At 51.1% G+C, this 20,859-nt stretch overlaps 1 protein-coding gene across 9 annotated transcripts in view; it reads right to left on the reverse strand.

Moving 5' to 3' along the window:
• FLI1 (Fli-1 proto-oncogene, ETS transcription factor) overlaps positions 1-20,859 on the reverse strand; it is a 132,831-nt gene that overhangs the window by 42,175 nt on the left and 69,797 nt on the right. For all 9 annotated transcript variants that reach the window (XR_015157558.1, XM_086383667.1, XM_086383673.1 and 6 more), the window contains exons 2-4: positions 19,017-19,228; positions 10,197-10,351; positions 6,027-6,230 (exon numbers count right to left, since the gene is read on the reverse strand). Coding sequence is in view for 8 of the 9 variants with exons in the window: in XM_086383667.1 (XP_086239793.1) it covers positions 6,027-6,230; positions 10,197-10,351; positions 19,017-19,228 (571 nt within the window). In the remaining variant the exon portion in view is untranslated. The remainder of the gene's footprint in view (positions 1-6,026; positions 6,231-10,196; positions 10,352-19,016; positions 19,229-20,859) is intronic.

Consider the following 20,859-nt stretch of genomic DNA (forward strand, 5'->3'; position numbering starts at 1 on the left):
GCGGCGAGAAGGGAAGCCTACGCTCTGTTGTCCTCTGCCAGATGCTTTCTCTCTGTTTTCTCACTTAATCCTCATACAGATGAGGGAATCAACATTCAGAGAAGTCAAGCAATCTGCCCAGGGTCACACAGCCAGCAAGCCCAGGAAACAGGATATCCATTCTGGTCCACCTACAAAACCTGCTCTCAGTCCGCTCCAGGCTTCATCTAAGAGACAGGCAGCACTCACTTAGGGTGCTGGAATCAGGGCAGTGGTTGCTTTGGGGAAAGAAGGGGGGCGGGGTTGATGGAAAGGGGACACACGGGGGCTTCCAGCCTCCTCCCTGATCTGGGGGTGCTCATATGAGTGAGTGGCTTCACACTGTGATAATTCCTTGACTTGTGCATTTATGATTTTTGCACTTCTCTCTGTTCAATACTTTAATTAAAACGTTTGTTGCCTTCTCTGTTGATGTCTTTATTCATGCATGCGAGCATCCACGTTTATCTATGTACTGGGGGCCCTGGAAAGCGCGGAGGGGCTGCTAATGGAACAGGCTTCCCCATGTGAAAGCACCAGGACAAAATCACTTCCCATTGTCGAGTCCATCCGTCACTGGTACAGTATTTGGGATCTGAAAGAGGATGGAAATGAACAGAGGGAAGCTCGCAGGTGTGGGGAGTCCAACAATTGGGCTTTCTTCAGCCCCTTGCCCCCCACCCCCCGCCGACAACGGACCTGGTCTTCATCTGGGGCACCTGCAGCCGAGACAATGACCGTCTGAGCGCCAAAGGCTTTGTCTCCCGCCTTGCAGAGACCCCGCCAGCCCCGCCGCCAGCCTATTGAAGCTGGGCTCCCTTTTCTCTGCGTTGCCATCAATGGCTCTGGCTGAAGGGTGCAGGTGGGGAGGGAGGAGGAAGGAGGCTCTGTGCTCGAAACAGCCTGGCTGACGGCTGAGTCTGGGGAAACCCGGCCTTTTGTTCTCCTTCACCAGTCAGACCCGGCCTGGAAGGGGTAATACTTCACCCACTTAATTGCCGGGACCCATCACCTTTGCCCGAACATCTGAGGAGGCCGGTGGGAGCGCCACAAAACGCAAAATGTGTTTTCCATTAAGTTTAAATTAAAAATGGGAATCAAGATAGATACCTTTGCTGCGGTCTCCCTGTCACCCAATATATTTCATGTCTCTAGCGCTGCCACTATTTCAAAACGCTATTTCTTAGCCTGTTTCCCAGGTCAGACGCAGATAGACAGACAGAACACGACTTGCCGTAGAATGGAAAAAGGCTCTTCTTCTGCCTCCAGCCATCCCGCTGGGGACCCTTCAGGCCCAAACTCCCCCCAGTGGCCCTGGGTCTGAATTGCCATTGGGGACAGCTCCCACTTCCTCTGAGGTCCGTCCCAATCTTGCCGTATGACACCCAATCTCATTTCCCGCAGCCCGAGACTGTAAATACAGCCTCTGCCAAACGAGGTATGCCTGCGAGAGATACTGATAGGGCCGCCTGGCGGGTCCAGGGTGTGGGGCACCCCGCGGAAGGCAGAGGGGCAGGACTGGCACCCAGATAGGTTTGTCCTAAGTGGCCTCATTCCGGGAGGCCACAGGGAAGTTTTTCAGAAAGCATTTATCTCTAGGTACAAATGAAAACAGAAAATGCTGTGGGGAAAGTGGCCTAGCCCTCCAGGGGTGTGTCTGTGTGTGTGGCCAGGGCCTGAGGCTAACCCCACAGCAGGAGAGGGAAGACCAGGCGGCCCAGGTAAGCAGGCACTCTCTATAAGGCCTGGCCTCTGACTTAGAGTGTGAGGTCGTGAGCCTGGCTGCAGCCTGGGACTCAGGAAACCTGGGTCTTAGATACCAAGCTGCTCTCTACAGGCTGGGTGCCTTTGAACCAATTTCTGAAGCACTCCAGGCCTCAGTGGCTTTGGCTTTAAAATGGGAATTTATAATCAGCTGTCCACGGTGTCCACAAGGGGGCATCTTGTCCCCGTAAAGTGGATGACAACTGGGCAGATGCGGTGTGAGCCCTGGTGTCCTCAGGGGACAGTAGAATGATCCCAAGCACTGTGGGCATCTCTCCAGACCTGTCCTCCTCCCATTTCAAGAGCAGGTGACATTATGGAGGGGCGGTATCAGGTACAAGCCACGTCGCCCGGGCTGGCTGAAAAGCCAGGGTAAGGAGAATAGGAGCCTCTGGGCAGGCCAGGCACATCCTAGCATGCTAGCCAGTGCTTAGGACACTGATATTTCTTCTCCATCATGGAAAATACATTTTAATCTGAAACTTGGTTTTTGAAATTTGAAAGTATAGCTCCTCTCCCTGACCACCAAATAAATACTCAAGCACCTTTTGTGAAAGTGTAAATATTATGTTGTTGTTGCTTAGTCACTAAGTCCTGTCTGACCCCATGGACTGTAGCCCACCAGGCTCCTCTGTCCATGGAATTTCCCAGGCAAAATACTACAGTGGGTTGCCATTTCCTCCTTCAGGGGGTCTTCCCAACCCAGAGATCGAACCTACATCTCTTGCACTGGCAAGCGGATTTTTTGCCACTGAGTCACTGGGGACCTTCTTAATTCAACCTTGTCTTTTTTTCCATTAAAGTTCAGAAAGCTCAGAGACTTCTGAGAGGTTCGACTGTTTTATAGTCTTCTGACCAAGGCTAAGTTACAAGGACTCTGACTCTCTTCCATCCACTTTCCTTAGCCCTGCAGTACTTCCTCCCTCTGTGCTGAGAAGCTCAGCTGTTTTCCTTCCACCTCCTCACCAAAGTCGAACTGTCTGAACCTTATCCCCTCCTCCATGAAAGAACAGATGACAAAACAAGAGGAATTAGCACCCATCTCCCGGCCTCTATTCGGCTGCCCGGGCCTCTCCCCTGAGGGCTGGCCTCCTTGCCTCCGCACAAAACATCCGCTGGAAACAAGACGGGGAAAACAAAGCAGTGTTTGAAGGCAAGTTGCAGGGCCCTGGAGAGTTCCCCCACAGTACCGAAAGGGCACAGTCACCACAAACACGACCTCCTGCGGGGGTCTCCGTGGACCACTCACCACCAGGGGTCCCAGAGACTAGACACCAACGAAAAAGAGGCAAGAATCAAAAGTTATTTCCATGATAGGGGATCATTTTAAGCCTAAAGTCCTCAAAAGGCCTCCAGACTACAAGGCTATGCTGGGGCAAGTTTTTTTGAACCTTAATACAAGTATTTTAATTTTCACTTTTGCAGGCAGACGTGGTTTTCTATTTCTGCACAGACTCCTTTATATTTTGCTGTTTCACCCAACATTATATCCTATCTGTGGTTTGTTCATCTCCACTCAGCTCTGGGAATTTGCTCTGCTCCTAAGTTCTTTTCTGGAAATTTCATATTTTTGTTGCTTTGGGGCTATCTTTTTTAATGTCTACAAATATTCTGAGAAGGAAAGAAGAAATCCATCCTTTTTCATGCCCCGCTACCTACAACTCCCAAACCAAACTGTCTGGCCTCCACTTCTCCTCAGGCTGCTCGGCCCTCTGCTCTTTGTTATCTGCTCTCCTCTGATAGGAAGCCTCCTGAACGGTTTATCCACGACCACCATGTTTAACTCCTGGGCCTTCTGAGCAGAGGCTGGTTTTGCTTCAGCATCTGTGGCTTGGGTTCTTCTGTGAGACGAAGTCCTAGCGAGGACCTGGGTATGTTCATGGACCCACCAGAAGGCAGGGGCTGGGATCACATGGCATGAATGGCATCTCCCCACATCAGTCAGGCCTTCCCAGGTGGTACTCGTGATAAAGAATCTGCCTGCCAATGTAGGAGACAGGAGAGACCTGGGTTTGATCCCTGGGTCAGGAAGATCCCCTGGAGGAGGGCAGGGCAACCCACTCCAGTATTCTTGCCTGGGAAAACCCAAGGATAGAGGAGCCTGGCAGGCCACAGTATAGGATCCCAAAGGGTCAAACACGACTGGAGTGACTTAAAACGCACAGCACTCGCGTTAGTCAGAATGTGCTTACACACTCCCCATCAAGGGCATCTGAAAACTGGGCCCTTTAAGGGCCCCACAGTCACCGTCCTCACCTCTGTCCATCTCTTCCCCCACAAACAAAGAAAAGGGGCCAGCGATTCCCAGACCATCCGCTGTATGAGGCCAGGAGGTGCAGAAAGGCAGAATGGGTGAGTGTTTCTGTTTCACTGGTGGTCTCTCCTCGTCACGCATCACGCTCAGCTTCCGTGTGCCCACTTCCACCCCTGCCCTGCCCAGCTAGCATCGCTGCAGGACTCTGTGCAAAGATTCTTTCTTAAAAAAAAAAACCCTATAAACACTTACAGAAATATGGATTGTTAGAAAATGCTCATTCTCCAAAGCTCAGAAAGACTGGGTGGAAAATTGCCCCCGTTTTTGAAACGATCGTTTCTTGGGCTGACCTCATGTTGCAGCAAGACTCAGACATGAGGTAATTCCTCTGCTGTTAACATACACTGCATCACCCACACAATCCCACTGCCTACCAGACGCATTGGAGGGGTGACCGGGGAGCCCGGAGGCACCAGTGGAAACTTCCGAAGGCATTTTAAAAGTTCTTCGTTTTTACAGCCAGTGTGTGTTGCCCCCCAGCCCACCCCGCAGAGTGCACTGGTGCAGAAGGAGATGGAAGCTCCCAGGACTGGCGAGCTGAAGACACACCAAACACGGAAAACAAACGAAGAACTAACCCACCAGAGCCCAAGAGACCGGGGAAGCGGCCTTTAAACGCTGTCCAAGGACTTCAGTTGTACAGGGGCTTTCAAACCACCAACCTCCCTCACTGTAAGGCTGAACTCCTGCAGCCTTGGCCACAGACAGCAAACCCTGCATCCTGAGGCTGCCGGTAGATCTTCGGGCAGGGCTGACTGCTAGAAAACCCCTTGTAGAATGAACCACATCTGTTCTCCTGTATCTTCTGCTTCCCCATCTTAGTACCATCTTTTCTGGTCACAGAACAATCCTTTGGTACTTGGGGTTATTGATGTTCCACCTGCTTGGGGCTTTCCTGGTGGCTTAGATGGTAAAGAATCTGCCTGCAATGCGGAAGACCCAGGTTCAATCCCTGGGTCGGGAAGATCCCCTGGAGAAGGGAATGGCTACCCACTCCAGTATTCTTGCCTGGAGAATTCCATGGACAGAGGAGCCTGGTGGGCTATACAGTCCAATGGACTCACAAAGAGTTGGACATGACTGAATGACTTACACTTTTCTGGTAAAGAGTTAAGGCTGAGGTTATTAGTGGGTTTCAAAAATTCTGTTCCTATCTCTGTGTATATTTCATATCAGATGAAATTCATATCAAATTGACGGGGCTTGGTTTTAGAAAATCCTTGTACTGGATAAATCCTTTGGACAACTGTGCCTTTTCTTTTACAAATTCTCCCTTTCCAAAGCTCTTTTCCTTCTCACTCTGCCAGGAGAGTCTCCAACAGATCCTAACCCATCCGTAGCATTTGCTACTCTTCCTGTTTAGCTGAGAAGAGTGTATAGGTAACAGCGGGCAGTGCCAGAGAAAACCCAAGAATAAGAAGAACTTCATGTGTAAATATTCAAAAAAGTAAACCCGTGAACCTAGAATTTTGTAGAAACTTGAAATCATTGCTCAAGATAGAACCAGCCAGGGCATCCATCTATTTCTAATGTGAGGCAAAGTAGTTTCCAGAAAGGGATTCTCATGGGAAGGGTGCGACCAGCCTCCAGCAGACTTGCCCTCAACACACACACACATGGCTGCAGTTCCCTAGTTTTTCTTCATATTTTGTTTTCCTTCCTTTGACATGGCAGGACAGGGTCAGCCCCCTCGCAGGGTCCCTGGGAGCCAATGTGACCTTAGCAACTTGACACCCAGAGGTGTCGCTACTATAGCACCCACCCAGCATAAACTGAGGCAGGGACCCTATCTCCTTGCCCTGGGCTGTCACTATGGGAACCAGTCTGCATCCTGAGCGGCCAGGCAGAGTTCTCTCCAGCCCTGGGGACTTGGCGCTATAGCCTCTGGGGGTGTTTCGCTACCCAGAAATGTTAGGGACCGGGCACTTACTTTCCCTGAGGTAGGTGAGATGTGACAATAGCACTTCCGTGTTGTAGAGGGAGGTGGCTCGGAGGAAGTCCTCCTTGTTCAGTTTACACAGTTCCTTGCCGTCCATATTCTGAAAGAAAGACGTGTCGATCTCCATCAAGCCGTACTCCTTTATCGCCCACTCCAGCCACTGCCGCACGTGCTCCTGTGTCCACAGCGTGGGGTCTGCAGGAGAGACAGGCTGTTAGCAAGGCTGCCAGAGGCAGGGCTCCTCCCCTTCTCTGTCTGTCTCTTCTCTCTCTCCCCACCTCCACCTTTCTCCCGTCTCCTCCCTCCTCAGTGCCCCTCCTACAGAGGGAAAGCGGTCCCCCCACCCCCACCCCAGATGGTCCTCCCAGAACACGCATCTGGCGCCATCGCATCTGGTGCAGCCTGAACCACTTAGCGCTCTGAAAAGGTTCTTAGACGGTAACTATGCACCCAGATAGGATGTTCTCTTTCAAGTCTTTGGAGGGCAACTGAAACCTCTGCCTGAGAAATCATGGCATCAGAATGAAAATAAGCCCAGTTGCCTAGAGCAGGGACCAACGGCTCTGGAAAGGGCCACCATCCATATCTTAAGAACATCAGTGAGTTCATGAAGCAACAGCAATCTCTTCTATGGCTGCAGAAAAGACGGGCCTGCACACTTAGACTGCAATTCCATCTGTGCAGGTGGAAAACCCAGTGGTGTTAAGTCTTCAGCTTAACTCCAACCCGGATTTTCTCCTTTTAGGGACAGTGGTACTAAAAGCTCTTTAAAATCATCCCCCCAGAGTTTTTAGGATATTTGAATCCCCAAAGAAGGGAAATGGTGTTGGACGGAGAAAATGTTTTCACTCTTGAGGATAAACAATGTAAGGGCTGAGGTCCTAGAACCTCAAGGTATTAGATCTCCACTTGGGACCCTCAGACTCTTTCCTAAACAGGTGTGTGTGTGGTAGGGGGAAACGTGTGTACTCTGAGCGCCGTGATGAGTTCTAGCAGGTTCCACAGTAGGTGGAACCCTTATATCTTATCACATATCACAATTTGATAACCAGCTCTCTCCTTGGCACCTAATTATTAGAGATAATTAGCTAAACCAACAAATAGTTAAACATGCTCATCACAGGAAGACCCATGCCCAGGAAAACTCAGGCAGGAAAGCACAGAATTAAGCAACAGATTTTTGTGGTGGCAGTTTGAGGACTGGTCGGCAGAAGGGGTGACTGTGAATTTGCAATCATGGAAGGTTTCCTGGAGGAGGGGAGGAGACTTAATAGTAGCCCCTAGCTTCTACTGAACCTGTTTTATTAGCCGGCTATTTGGTAGGAATATCTGTGCTACCACCTCACTTTCTCATTCTAAGGGTCTGTTAAGGCTCTTGGTAAAAATGGGAGCAGGTTTGAATGATTAGGAAGGGCCGTGGGGAGAGAAGCAGGGTTCATGCTAAGCACCCAATGCCCAGAAACTTGTAACAGTCCAGACTTTGAACACCTCCTAGGTGCCCGCTGCTTCAAGTGTGCTATTTTTTACTCATCAAGAATACCCTGAAAAATGGCTATTTTCATTTCGAAGGTGGGAAGTGGAGTCCTGAAACATTAAGTCCTCAACCTGACCTTTAATCCTAGTATGAGCCAGGGTTCGACTGAAAGCCTCCCAGGACTGCACTTAGCTGAGGGTCCCTGCACCGTAAGTCTCCTCCCCTCTCACCATCCTGTCTTAATTCATTCAGGAGGTGCTTTGCCATCACTTCCAAAAGCAGAGCTACTCAGGGCTACATTGTACAAGTCTGGATCTCTCTCCCTCTCTGAATCTCACATAAATTTCTTGCTTTGTTTCACTCTTTTACTCTCCAGGAACAATTAGGCATGGACCATTGGTAAATGGACATGATTTTGCACCATTTCAGAATTCTAAAGGAAAATGTCCTGGGGGAACCTGGATTATGTCACATATTATTTCATCAGCTCGCCTCTGCTTCTCCTAATTTCTCACTTTGAATATCCAAGGCCTCCAATTCAATTTTACACTGTAGGTTTTATTTATTTTATTATTTCCGCCCTTGCTTTGGGCTCTATCACAATATTATTTCTCTCCCTTTACAGCACAATGAATTATAAATCTTCCACTCCGGAGCGTGCTAAGCTCTTCCAAATGTATTTCCTGGATGATTTAGTCCTAGTTTCTTCCCATCTGAACTTGGAACTGGTGATGAACTAGGGCCCTCGTTTATGCTTGTCTTCAAATCCCACCATAAATCCAATGGGTTGTTCCACCGATGTTTTATGGCCTTGATTTGTGAGACTTTCTCTTATGTCTAGGAGGCTGGCCAGGAGGAAGCCAAAACGTGTGAGGATAATGCTGCAAGATCCCGCCAGGAGTAAAGTAATGAAGTGAAGCCCTGGCTAGCAGATCCATGACACGAAGTGCTTGGAACATTTTTTGATGGGAATTTATGCTATTTTCACTATTACTGCTCTGGTGACCTTGGCCCCCTAAGACTGCCACCTTGATTATCTTTTCAAAAGTACTTCAACACTACTTCAGAGTTGAAGGGTCAACCAGTCTGGTCATTCCCCTCCCTTCTTTCCCCTATCTTCTCCCCAAAGTGACTTCGGAAATGAAATGCTGTCAACATTTGGTTCAGAGACAACCTCTGGCCCCCTAACTCTTCTGTCCTCAAGATTTCCTCCCTATGTTGGCCACTGTTGAGAGAAGCGGGGGGCGGTGGGCGGGGGGAGAGTTTGGTTCCAAGTGAGCAAAGGCTTGGAGAGGCTTGGCTCCAATGTGGGGAGTCCAGAAGTTTCTCTCCAGGCCAGTTTTAGTTCAGTTTCATTTCTGCCTTCTCTCTATGAGAAGGGAAAAGGCACAGTTCTCTTGGCTCTCACAGATGCACCTGAGCTAAACATTCCTAGCTGGTGTCCCGAGGGAGGGGAGATCAGCTACAGATGCTTCTTTCTCGATGTTAGAGACAGAAGTAACATCACAAGGATGAAGCTGCTTGCACGGTGCCCAGCACCAGGAGGCACTCAGTATACGGAGCTATTCTTCCTCTTCCTCTGGGAGGCCACAAGTTTATGGAAGAAGGAAATAAACATGCTTTATGAGCAGTTTTCAAGTCCTGCAGGGCACAGAGACGTTCCTAAGAGCCCAGCCCTCCCGTCTCCCCTGTCCCCACCCCTCCTGCCCCTGCCACCTGGAGTCTGGCCTGGAGCACAAGCATGTGTCTGCAGTCCTAGGAGATGGTGACACACAGCTTCCCATGGAAAGGAAATACAGAGGGCCGAGGACGGAGTGGCCTGTTACAGAACCACACCTTCTAGACCGACCCGCAAATTCCTCTGGATTACCTCAAAGGGACATCTAATCCTTGGCTTTCATTCACAACTGCATTTACACGTTCCCAAATGGAAGGGGTTCACCTTTCGGGTAAACTTATTTTGGTAAGTCATTGACTGCCTCAAATTTGAACACTCTGGCTCCTTCTACCTGGCACGGACTCTACACGGGGTAGTTTCTCCTCCCTTTTCAACAGGCAGCTGAGCTCGCCAGCCGAGGCCAGTGTCCAGCCAGCACACAGAAGGCCTGAACAATGATTTTATTTTCTGTGACCAACAGCACCGATACCTAGGAAAAACAGCCTATTTTTACAGAATGACAAAGCGTGCTGCACACATGTTCAGGCACTCCTTTTGTTAAATATAGTTGTTTCTATTTTGGACCTGGAAGAGATGGCTGTAATTCTGGAAAGGTGGGACCCTGCGGATGCCAGGAAGTGCATGCCCGATGGACAGGACAGACCTCCGGGCCACTCTTGTCCTTAAAGGCAAGGGTGGGCACGTCTGGGTGTTCCCAGGATTCCTTTGGGGTTCAGAAGATCTTGCCTCTCCTCTCTCGGCAGGCCTTGTCCGTGGAACCAGGCACTGAGGGTAGAAAGTGTGATGTGACCTGTTGAGGGCGGGGCTTCCCGAATCTGTGCGTCAGGGTTCCGGTGACATTTGGGAAACTGTCATGGAGGGTGGCCAGGGAAGAAGGTGCAGCTTTCCCAGGTAAGCATTTCCATAGAGAACAGGGTACCAGGTGAAGATGTAGATGCCCCTCCCCAGGACGACGAGCTCAGAAGACTGAGGACGTGGGTGGCACCCAGTGAAAGGGTTCCCAAAGTACCTGCGGGGACGATGACCCTCCTCTCGTTGGTGGTCATGTTGGGGGGAGGGGGGCCGTTCTTCTCGTCCATGTAGCTGTTGTAGCTCATGGTGTTGGACTCGCCTCCGCCCACGAGCTTGCCGCATTTGCTGACACTGCAGTCCACCGGAGACTCCCTGGAGCGAGAAGAGACAAAGCTCAGGGGAAGGCATCAGTGTCACCGTTGCCACTGCCACCAGAGCATCCGTGGAGCCTCTGCCCAGCCCTACCGGGTGGGACGAGGGCGATGGGGGTGCTGCTGACGCTGCCTTATTTCTATCCACACGGCCACTAGTTTTCTCCAAATCCCAGCCCAATCCTATAATTACGGTACTTAAAGACTTTCTGGCAGCGTCACAGCCCTCAGACTGGAGTCTGGACCTCTGAGTTCGGCTCTGCCTGCAGCTGACACTTTTAGCCTTGTTGCCAGGCGACCTACCCTCCCCAGGCGCAAGCACTGGACCTAGCTCCCGGACAGGCCTCTCCCCACTCCCACTGCACCCTGTTTCGGCCATGGCTCTAGGACTTGTCACACTGTGGGATGGTTAGCCTGGCAGGTGCCCTTCCCCTGGCTGGATCAATGCCATGGCTTTTTTTTTTTTTTAACCTCAAGTATCCTGTAATAGTGGGCTTCCCTGGTGGCTCAGCAGTAAAGAATCTTCCTGCCAGTACAGGAGACTCAAGTTCGATCTCTAGGTTGGGAAGATCCCCTGGAGAAGGAAATGGCAACCCTCTCCAGTATTCTTGCCTGAAAAATTCCATGGACAGAGCAGCCTGGCAGGCTACAGTCTACGGGGTTGCACAGTCAAGACACATTTGAGCGACTAAACAACAACAGCAATCCTCAATAGTGCCTTCCAGAGGGGCTGAACAGTCATTGAGCCCTGAATCACTCTTTACTATTGCATGTGTATCATTTCAATGTGCTTCTCATAGAGTGTTTGAATCTCCCCATCACTCTCCAGGTCAGACATGACAAAGGTTAACACCTCTTTCCTATGGTTAAGAAAACCAGAGAAGTACATGGTTAGCCCCTGCTATTTTGCAACATGGGAGCATAGGGCTTCAGTTCAGCAAGGAGCATCTATCTGTCTGGAGACGGAGCTGACATCTCCCTTGTGGCCACCTGGTGCCTCAGCAGGCTGGCAAAACACACCACCTACCCAGAGCCTGGGGTCACAGACTCTCCTGGTGTGCCTAGGGCAGTGCTATCCTGCCCTGCCACTTCCGCTCAGCCACTCCCCCAGTGCCAGGGCCGAAGGAGATGACTAGAGACCAAGGAGAGGCTGCAGCTTTCCCACCCACCCTCCCGGTTGTCCAGAGCAGGAAGCATCAGTTCTGGCAACCTGGGAGACAGTCAGTCTTCACAAGAGCTCCAAACCAGGCCCTCAGACCCAGGAGTTCAGATAAGGTTCAGATTACAGCCGGCCAACTCTGGGCTGCAGAACCTACAACGGTTTTCCAGAGGTCTGGCCGCTGCCCTCCCTCTCTCTGCTGTGGGCAGGAACAGACCATGCTGAAGCCTAAAGGAGCAGGCGAGGAGCAGGGTTGTGCCAGATGGACCCGCCCATCCTGAAAAGGCAGCAACACGGAGGGCATGCAAGCAATGGTCCCTGAGCCCGAGAGGAGAGGGGAAGGAGGGTGGGGACACGGCAGGGGAAGGGGGAGGCCAGAGCACATTCAATAAAGAAAATTAAATGAATTTGTTTCTTAATCTGAAAGGAAAAAAATATTGAAGATCACTTATCATAGCTGGGAGATAAATGCTCCACTGAGATATTAGAAGTCAGACGGTAATTTTTTCCTGATGTCTTACAGAGGGGAACAAGGGCTGAAAATGAAAATAAGATGTATAACTTACACATGTTAGAATTTAAGGTTTTACTATTCGCCTACTGTTTTTCCAGGCAGAGAACCAAGAACCAGCCGTCGGAGCCCCAGATTGTTGAAGGTTTAATGTCCCCATGGCAGTCTGAGGGGCGGCAGTAGCACTTCGGGGCTTTGCACCAGGGTTTGGCCCTTTGGCTTCTGCTGGAGCAGGACTTGGCCTGAGATGAAGCAGTCCCGGAAAGACCCCGGTCCCGCGTCTGAGCTGAGCTCTGGTGGAGCTGGCCGGGTCCCCGCCACCCTAGTCCAAGCAAACCACAAGTGGGCGCATGCGCACACAGGCGCCGACGCCACCGGTGCAGGCACACGCACACGGGCACATACGCTAGCCGTGCAGGAGCGCACACACACATGCACGCATGCACAGGCCCGCAGCCGCACACACACACACCACCTCCACCACGGCCTGGCAGCCTTCCCCAGCATACTTGTCCACTGTGAAACAACCCAAGTGCAGCCGAAGTTGGGAGGATTAAGTTGGCCTTTAACCAAGACAGCAACGTTTTCACTGGCTGGGAGAGGCCGTGCAGAGGGTGGGGCTGCACACGCTTCCCCCGGCTGGGCAGACGGAGAGCACTTTTCTGTGAGGGGGCGGTGTCTGGGGTTGGGGGGAGTGCTGGGGGGGGGGGGCGGGCGTGGCGGAAAGGGACTTGCCCTCCGTGGGCTGCATCTCTCTTTGGGAACATCGGAGAAATAGATGAGTTGTGAACATTCTTTTCCACCATCAGCTGGGCCTCTGGGGATTTCTTAGCCCAGAAGAGAACTCTGGCCACTCAGAGGTGAGAAGTCGAACCTCAGAAAGCATCGCAGTGAAATGGCCCCTTATGCCATCGGCGCCGCAGGGCAGAGCCAGTCACTGGTATCAGGAAGAGAGAAAAATAAAAATGTGAATAAAGGAATCGTTTAGTAAAAGCTGCCTGGTACCTCTCCTGGTAAGGAGTCTGAGCAGCGTGGTGAGAAAGGCGCCTGCTGGGTGGGGGGTGGGGGGGCCCTGGGGAGAAAGTCTGAACAGCGTCAAGCCTGGCCCTTCCAGCTAGGAGCACCGCTGGGGTCGTCCAGTGGTGGGGCCTCTTCGTTTTGGGCCCACAGAAGCTCCCACGATTCTGTGCCCTCCTCTCTCTCCTGCTCCCGGGCAGGGCAAGGTGATCTGCTTGCCCACTGCCCACCTGCTTGGGTGCTTGTCCTCTGGAACAAGGCTCTGTCTTTGATCCCAGACTCTGCAAAGGGGCACCCTAAGGGAGACGTCCTGGCCGTCACCCTGGACCTCTGCCTTGTGCAGGCCGGCCCTCCTCTGACTCCTAGGAGAGAAGGAAGGAAAGCCATGCCTTCCCCATTCACCTGCCCACCCCACCTCCACTCTGGGGTTGCGGGACTCTGCGCCTGGGCAGACAGCACAGGCCTCCCAAGAGCCGAGCCAGCTACTGGAAGGAGCCAGGAATACAGGTGAAGCACAGCATAAAGGCTGCTCTTAAACGAGGCAGCTGGCGCCTGTGGAGAGGACCGATGAAAACAAGGGGGGCACGCATGGAGCGGGGAGGCTTTGCCATTCAGCCCACCCACTCTGCTGCTGACTTGTATTGAGACCTGCTTACAGCTAGCATGGGGCTGGGGTCTGCAGGCAGCTGACAGCATTGGGACAGGTGACAGGAGGGCCAGGGGCTGCCACATGGAGCGGGGAGGAGGTGGTGGCTCTGAAAGTGTAACTCAGAGCATGTCCTGCTCAACCATGGCTCAGAAAGCCACACTTGGGAGGCCACAGCAAGGGCATGTGGGCCCTGTAGCCTTGTCCTTTATTTTCACCGAAGGACATAAGGTCTTTGCTCCTCTGGTTTTATTTCTGTGTTCAGGGATCATTGCTTTAAAAAGACGGCTGCTGGTTTCCAAAAGTGCCTCACGGACTGTCAAGTGATTTAAAACACAATGAGAAATCTTGAGCATTTGGATAACAGGAGATTTCAAAGACCTTGCCTAAAGATTGTTGTTGTTGCTCAGTTGCTAAGTCATGTCTGACTCTTTGTGACCCCATAGACCGTAGTCTGCCAGCTTCTTCTGTCCATGGGATTCTCCAGGCAAGAATACTAGAGTGGGCTCCCATTTCCTCTCCCAGGGGATCTTCCTCACCCAGGGATCAAGCCTGCGTCTCCTGTGGCTTCTGCATTGGCAGGTGGACTCTTTACCACTGAGCCACCAGGGAAGCCCAGTTACCTGAAGATAATCCCATTCAAATATGTAAACATCTTTTCTACCTTCTGGTTCAACTGAGAGCAACTTTACTCAGAGTATGGGATCTAGACCCACAGGTCTGCAGCCCAGGCTTACAGTCAATGGATACCTAATGTTCACACAGCTAAAAGGAGGTCCCCAGGGCTATTGGAGCATTAGCAATATCTAGTGTGCCTTCTACATCACGTGCATACTGCGGAAATTGCGCCAATCTGTGTTGTCTTTAGGATTTCTGTAGGAGCCATGCAGAGATGTGTGTATGTGACCTTTTTGCTTTTGAAAAGGAGATGCAAAAGCAAACTTCAAGAAATCACCCATAGCAAAGCTCTCACTCTAACCTGTACTTAGTAGATGCTCACAGCTTCTCCAGAACCCTGAGTACCCCTCCCACTCAGCTTTCTGCCTGACAGGCTTCTCATTGCAAGGTGCAGAGTGTTAGGAGGCAGTTTAGCATGGGACTGTGTAGTCAGAGGCAGAAGTGAAGGGTGTGTGAGGCTCGTCCTCCTGTGTGTGGATGTTAAGTCTGTAGGTGTCTAATAAGGGCATTGGATCCTGCTGGCCAGGCTAGGCAGCATCAGGGCAGACTAACAGTGAACTCTGGTCCAGCAACTCTGGCAAGCGAGTCTTTGCCATTCCCCTCCGTAAGTTGATATTTTTTTTTTCCTTCATGGGATGTTTTCCCCCAAACCCGTGGTTGAGACAGGATGCAGCTGAGAGTTAGTTGCAGACCACAGCTTGGATCATCTTGCTGAAGTCTACATCCAGCACACAGCCTATGGGTCACACCGTTTGAAGAACAATTCATGGTAACAGATTCAACCACAAGCGGAAGGTAGGGAGAAAGGGGGCAAACCTGCCCCAACGTGGGCAAGATGGAATTTCTGTGAGCTCCTTGGATCTCGGTCTCTCCACCGGCGTGGATGACTTACTGGCAGCATCAGAAGCAAGAAGGACCTTGTAGCGTTAGGCGCACAGAATACCTCCTCTAGAGACATAAATATCTGTAGGGTCTCTGATAAGCATCAAGTAACTCAGAATTCCAAGTTATCGAAGAACATGGGGAGAGTTCACAGTGAATCATGAAGAGAAGAGAGAAACACATCTTTGGGTACTTTGTTGATCTGCTAGGGCAGCTATAACAAAGTGCCACCAATGTGTTAGTGGCTCAGTCGTATCCAACTCTCTGCGACCCCACGGACTATAGCCCACCAGGCTCCTCAGTCCATGGAATTCTCCAGGCAAGAATACTGGAGTGGGTTGCCATGCCCTCTTCCAGGGGATCTTCCTGATCCAAGGACTGAACCAGGGTCTCCTGCATTTCAGGCAGCTTCTTTACAGTTTGAACCACCAGGGAAGCCCTGAGTCGGTCCAAAACATTCTAGCCCAGCCCTGTCCAGTCGAAGGGGCACATACATAATGTAACATTTTCTAGTAGCCACATTTTTAAAATAAAAAAGGTAAAATTAATTTTAATAATATATTAAAATATATTAATTCAATACAGCCTGAAGATGATCATTTCAACATCATCAATATAAAAAAAATAATTAATGATGTATTTCACTTTTTTCCTACACTAAGTCTCCTAAAGCCAGTGTATTAACACACACATCAAGCACATGCCCATTTTGGATAGGTCATATTTCAAGTGCTCCAAAACAGCAACTGTGACCAGTGGCTACTGCCTTGGACAGCATAGATTCAGTGTATGAGCCAAGAAATCCCAAGTTTTATACTCTGTTTTTTTTCATCTGAAGTTAGGAATTATCTTCTGCATTAAAAGCACATCATCAGTGCTACTGAAAGGACAGAAGCACAGCGTGGCAGGTGAGAGATTTAATTAGGGAGGCATCTGCTTCATCACGCTGGTTCTTTGTTGCGTGATCCAAGAATGTGATCTGACCGGGCTCCATCCTAAGCAGAGACATTTTTTTCTGAAAACCCTGGCTCCCTGCTGCCCACTCCAGCTTCCATGAGAGTGCTTAGGAGATGTTTATGAGGTGCTGGTGATGTCTAGACCTAGCCTGCCTGATTCTCAAGGGTCCACTGCATCATCTTGGTTTCCCAGGAGGGGCGAGGAGACATCAGTTTCTGAACCTATGCTGTCACCAGCTCCTGGCCCTGGTCAAGACCGGCAGATCAAAAGCAGGGGCTGCTTTGTGAAACCAGAGCCAGGTAAATACTACGTCTGGTCTCCGGGGGTCTTCACGCAGCTCCCCTCCAGCTGGTGTCTGGTGTGATGGGAGGAGCCTCGGTGGAGCTGGTGAGGGGGTTCTGAAAACTGATTTCTCTGGGGGGGACCTCCTCTGCCCAGGATTCATATATGGCAGTGCTTGAGGCTTCCCTGCAGCATAAGCCATTAAAGGATTTTGAGCAAGACAGGTAAATGTTTTGAAAAGAAGACTCAGGCTGCTGTCTGATGAGGAGACGTCAGAAAGGCAAGAGGAGGAAGGGGAAGAAGGAGGAGGCTCCCAGATGGCCTAGAAGGAGAGGTGCTGCTGGCATTGATGGGTGGGCGGTGGAGGTGAGTGGTGCTTGGACTCAGGCTCCAGCTTGTCCAAGGGTGAGTCTGGACTGTCAGCAAGCACTGGGAGTGCCATGGTCAGGCCCATGTGGGAGGCCTTGCTGAATGCTGTCCACATGTGGGGTGGGTGCAGGTGGGTGGGGAGGGGATAGAAAGAGTGGCCACGGGGCCAGGATCAGAGAGCTGGGATGCAGGGCCAGCTCTACAACTTTGAAAAGGATTCACTGCACCTTTGAATCCTTAGGCAAGTCATTTACCCCCTCAAAGCCCAATATGCCTCTCTAGTTGTTCAGTCGCTAAGTTGTGTCTGACTCTTTGTGAGCACATGGACTGCAGCATGCCAGGCCTCTCTAGGTCAAGATGTAAATACAATATGGACCTCATGGGAGGCAGATAGAGAGCAAATGGTGATGTGGAAAGATTGACAAACTCTGACTTCCCTCCACAGAGAGTGAGTCAGTACCCTCGTTATCTCTGTGGAGGGACTCACCAGACGGGCTCCTGGCTCAGAACCCCTAAGCCTCCCTGAAATCCTCTATGCCAGAAAGGTGGCTGGGATCCCAGGGGCTGGTGTTGGTTAGTGGGGTTGTAGTGTGGTGGGCCAGGTGTATTCACAGGCAGCTCTGAGACCAGGACCTTCTGGGGGGGAGTTCCCACCACACAAGCACCCACCCCCTTCTCCTCCTTTCTCTAGTCTTGTCTGCTCCTTGACCTCATCTGCCAGCACAGGTAGAACTCTTTAGTGATGATGCCCAGGTCTAAATTCCAACTGCATCCCCTAGTAGTATCTGATCTGTTTCCAGTAACTCATAGTATTTATCCGATGTCCTACTTACTGATGGCTCCTGATGCATCTCACAGGGTGCTGACATCCTTTCTCAAAGCACTTCCTCCTCCCACCCCTCTGGGTGCCACTGGCACCGTCCTTCTTGGAAAACACCCAACCTTTGCTAATCTTCGATTCTTTCCTCGCACAAACCCCCTTCCCACCCACCCCCCGCCCCCAGTGCAATATTTATCAACCTGAGTCCTGTTAATTATCCCTTTGATGTGTCCCTCATGTGTCTTCCCCTTTTCGTTTCCACAGTCAGTGCCATGACTCTAGTTCCGAATTTTTGTCATTTTCTACCTGGAATATTTCACTAACTTCTTATCTTTCTGACTCTCCCCTCCCCACTCTCTGTATACAATGATGCCCAGCTTTCAAGTGTTCAGTCACAGGTCTGATGATGTTCAAATGTCATGTCAAATCGGCATCTGCACATGGAATAAATTCCCTGTTTTCTTAGCCAGCCAATCAGGGCTCCCTTGGTCTCTGGTTTTATCTCCCTGTGCTTCCCTGATGTTTCGTGAACTAGACTAAGGTTTTCTCAGCTTTCAAACTTCACTCGTGACAGTCACCCTCAGAATAGCCAGCACTTTCTGAGTCCTGGGATGGGTCACTTCCTGGGCCCTGCCCTGGGACACTTCTACAGTATCGGGGTCGACCCTCGTAACAAGCCTATGGGAAACGGATGCTCCAGCCGTGCAGAAAGGAGGCAGCTGGTCCTCAGAGGGAGCAGTGACTGGTCCACAGGCAGAGCCAGGACTCCAGCCTGGGCCCCCCGGCCCCCCAGTGTGCTCTCCCTCTCTGCGGTCCTCTCCTGTCCATCTCTATGATCAAAGTCTTACCAGCCCTGGGCAGCACCGAGTCCCAACCCACTTTCCAAGTGTGCCCTCCCTCGCACAGAGAGCCCTCAGATTTGTTCATCTTTGTCATCATCCTAGACTTTAAATCGAAGGATGGTTTGCTCATCTTTGCTCTGATGAGACCCACCCAGAGAGGTCAAGTATCTTCAACAAGAAACAGAAGAGTATCTTATTACTGAATTATCCCCAAGAGGGGCAGTGCCTGGGCCTGACATAAAGCAGGTGTTACAAAAGTATCTGTTAGTGTCATGGGCCTGAGGGCTGCTTTGGGGCCCAGAGAACCAGAGGCCTTCCTGGCTCTGTGCCGCCCCACCTCAAGGAGCCCTCTCACCCCAGCTCACTAAAGCCTGGCTCAGTCGCCCGGCCCAGCACCAGAGGTCCGTCTGCCACAGACGCACTTCCCGCCAGATCTCTGACTCAGCCCCAGGCCTCCAGCCTCCCCTGGCCCCATCCCGGCAGCATGGGTCCAGCGGGCTTACCTGGACCCGTTCATGTGGTCGTACTCGCGCTTGACGTTGACCCTCACTGGCTGGTTCATCCACTCCTGCTGCGGGGGGAGGGGGTTGATCTTGTGGGGCTGGCCGTAGTCGGGGCTCCCGGAGGCGGTCATGTCGGCCTTGGGGAGGTGGGCCGCCGCTCCGTACGCGGAGTCGAAGAGGGACTGGTCGTCGCTCACCACCGACAAAGCCTCCTGGAGGGCAGAGAAGGACACAGAGCCCCAGGTCACTCTTTAGCCGGTGTCACTCCTCACCACCCTCCCTGGGAACCCGCGGGCTGGTCCACAATTATGCAAGCTTGATGTGTTCTTTGCAGATGACCCTGGGTGAGGAGGGAGTCTGGGCCGTGGAATGGGGACCCCTAGGAATGTGTTCCTCCGTTGGTTCTGTAGGCTGGGACCCCCGGAAAGGAGGGTGGGGAGGCTGAGGCCAAGAAGAATGGTTACACAGTACACACGTGATGTTGGAGTGGTGCTTGGAACAGATAGACAGACATGCCCCTTCCTGGCCAGGAAGCCGCCAAGCTACAGGGCATAAGAGAGGGAGCATTGCTCTTATAGGTGAGGCCAGTGAGACCCACCCAGAGAGGTTAAGTATGTGGCTCAAGGTCACACAGGGGAAGGGTGGGGCCCCTCTCATTTCGGTTTCCTTCTCTGTAAACAGGCATAAGAATAGCTTTTTCAGAGGTGATGGGTGATTAAATGAGAAGACCTTGGTACAGGTGTCTAGCTTGTTTGTTTAGAGGTGCTCCAGGATGTGCTGAGCTTCTTATATATCAGAGATCTGGGTAGGGGATTGCCTGCTTCCCTGGCACAGAGTGCTTCATCATCCCTTCCTGTCTGACTCCTTGAGATGACAGTTTCCAGTCTTAAGTGGGATGATTCTGCCCACCCAAGAAAGAGGGTGGAGTCTCAGCTCTGTGGATGTTGTGGAGGGGGGGTCAAGTCTGTATTTCCCACGTGTGCTATCCTATCACCTGCTGGGATGGGGGAGATGACAGATGGAGAAAGGCAGCGTCGCACTTTCCAGACATCTACCAAGCAGAGCAGGGTAATGAAACTCTCCCTTCCATCCCGGTCACAGCAGATCACAGGGACCAGGTCATGGCCTGGGGTGTGGTGGTCACTAGGTCACACAGTTCCACCAAATTAAGTTGATCGCACTTCAGAAAGGAGGTCACAGTCTATAATCTAGGATTAATTATAATCGATATCATCTGTAATTATGCAATCTGTAATCTTGGAGATGAGATGTAGTATTATGGGAGAAATGCCCAGAACTGTCGCTGCCACATAGTGACACCCAATAAAGTTACCTTTGATGGTTATCAGTTTCAAATAAAAGTTCTCTTAGGCCAGCAGGTCTCTCTCAGATCTGATAAGGTCTGAACTGTTCCCTTAAAATTTGCATGTTTATACCCTAACCCCAGTTCCTAAGAACCTGTGTTTGGAGATAAGATGTTTAAAGAGATGACTGAGTTGAAACAAGGCCCTTTGGGTGGGTCCTAATTCAATATGGCTGGGAATGTAAATTGGTACAGTCACTATGGAGAACAGTATGGAAGTTCCTTAAAAAACTGAAAATAGCACTATCATGAAAGTGAATGTGATGCAATCCTATTCCTGGGCATGTGTCTGGAGAAAAACATGATCCAAAAGGATACATGCACCTCAGTGTTCATTGCAGCACTGCTTACAATAGCAAGACATGGAAACAATCCAACGTCCATGGACAGAGGAATAGATAAGATGTGCTCCATATATACAATGGAATATTCCTCAGCCATTAAAAAGAAGGAAATAATGCCATTTTCAGCAACATGGAT

Source organism: Bos grunniens, chromosome 29, assembly GCF_055505025.1.
Source record: "Bos grunniens cultivar Pamir isolate PY7600 chromosome 29, Bosgru_T2T1.0, whole genome shotgun sequence".
Lineage (NCBI taxonomy): Eukaryota > Metazoa > Chordata > Mammalia > Artiodactyla > Bovidae > Bos > Bos grunniens.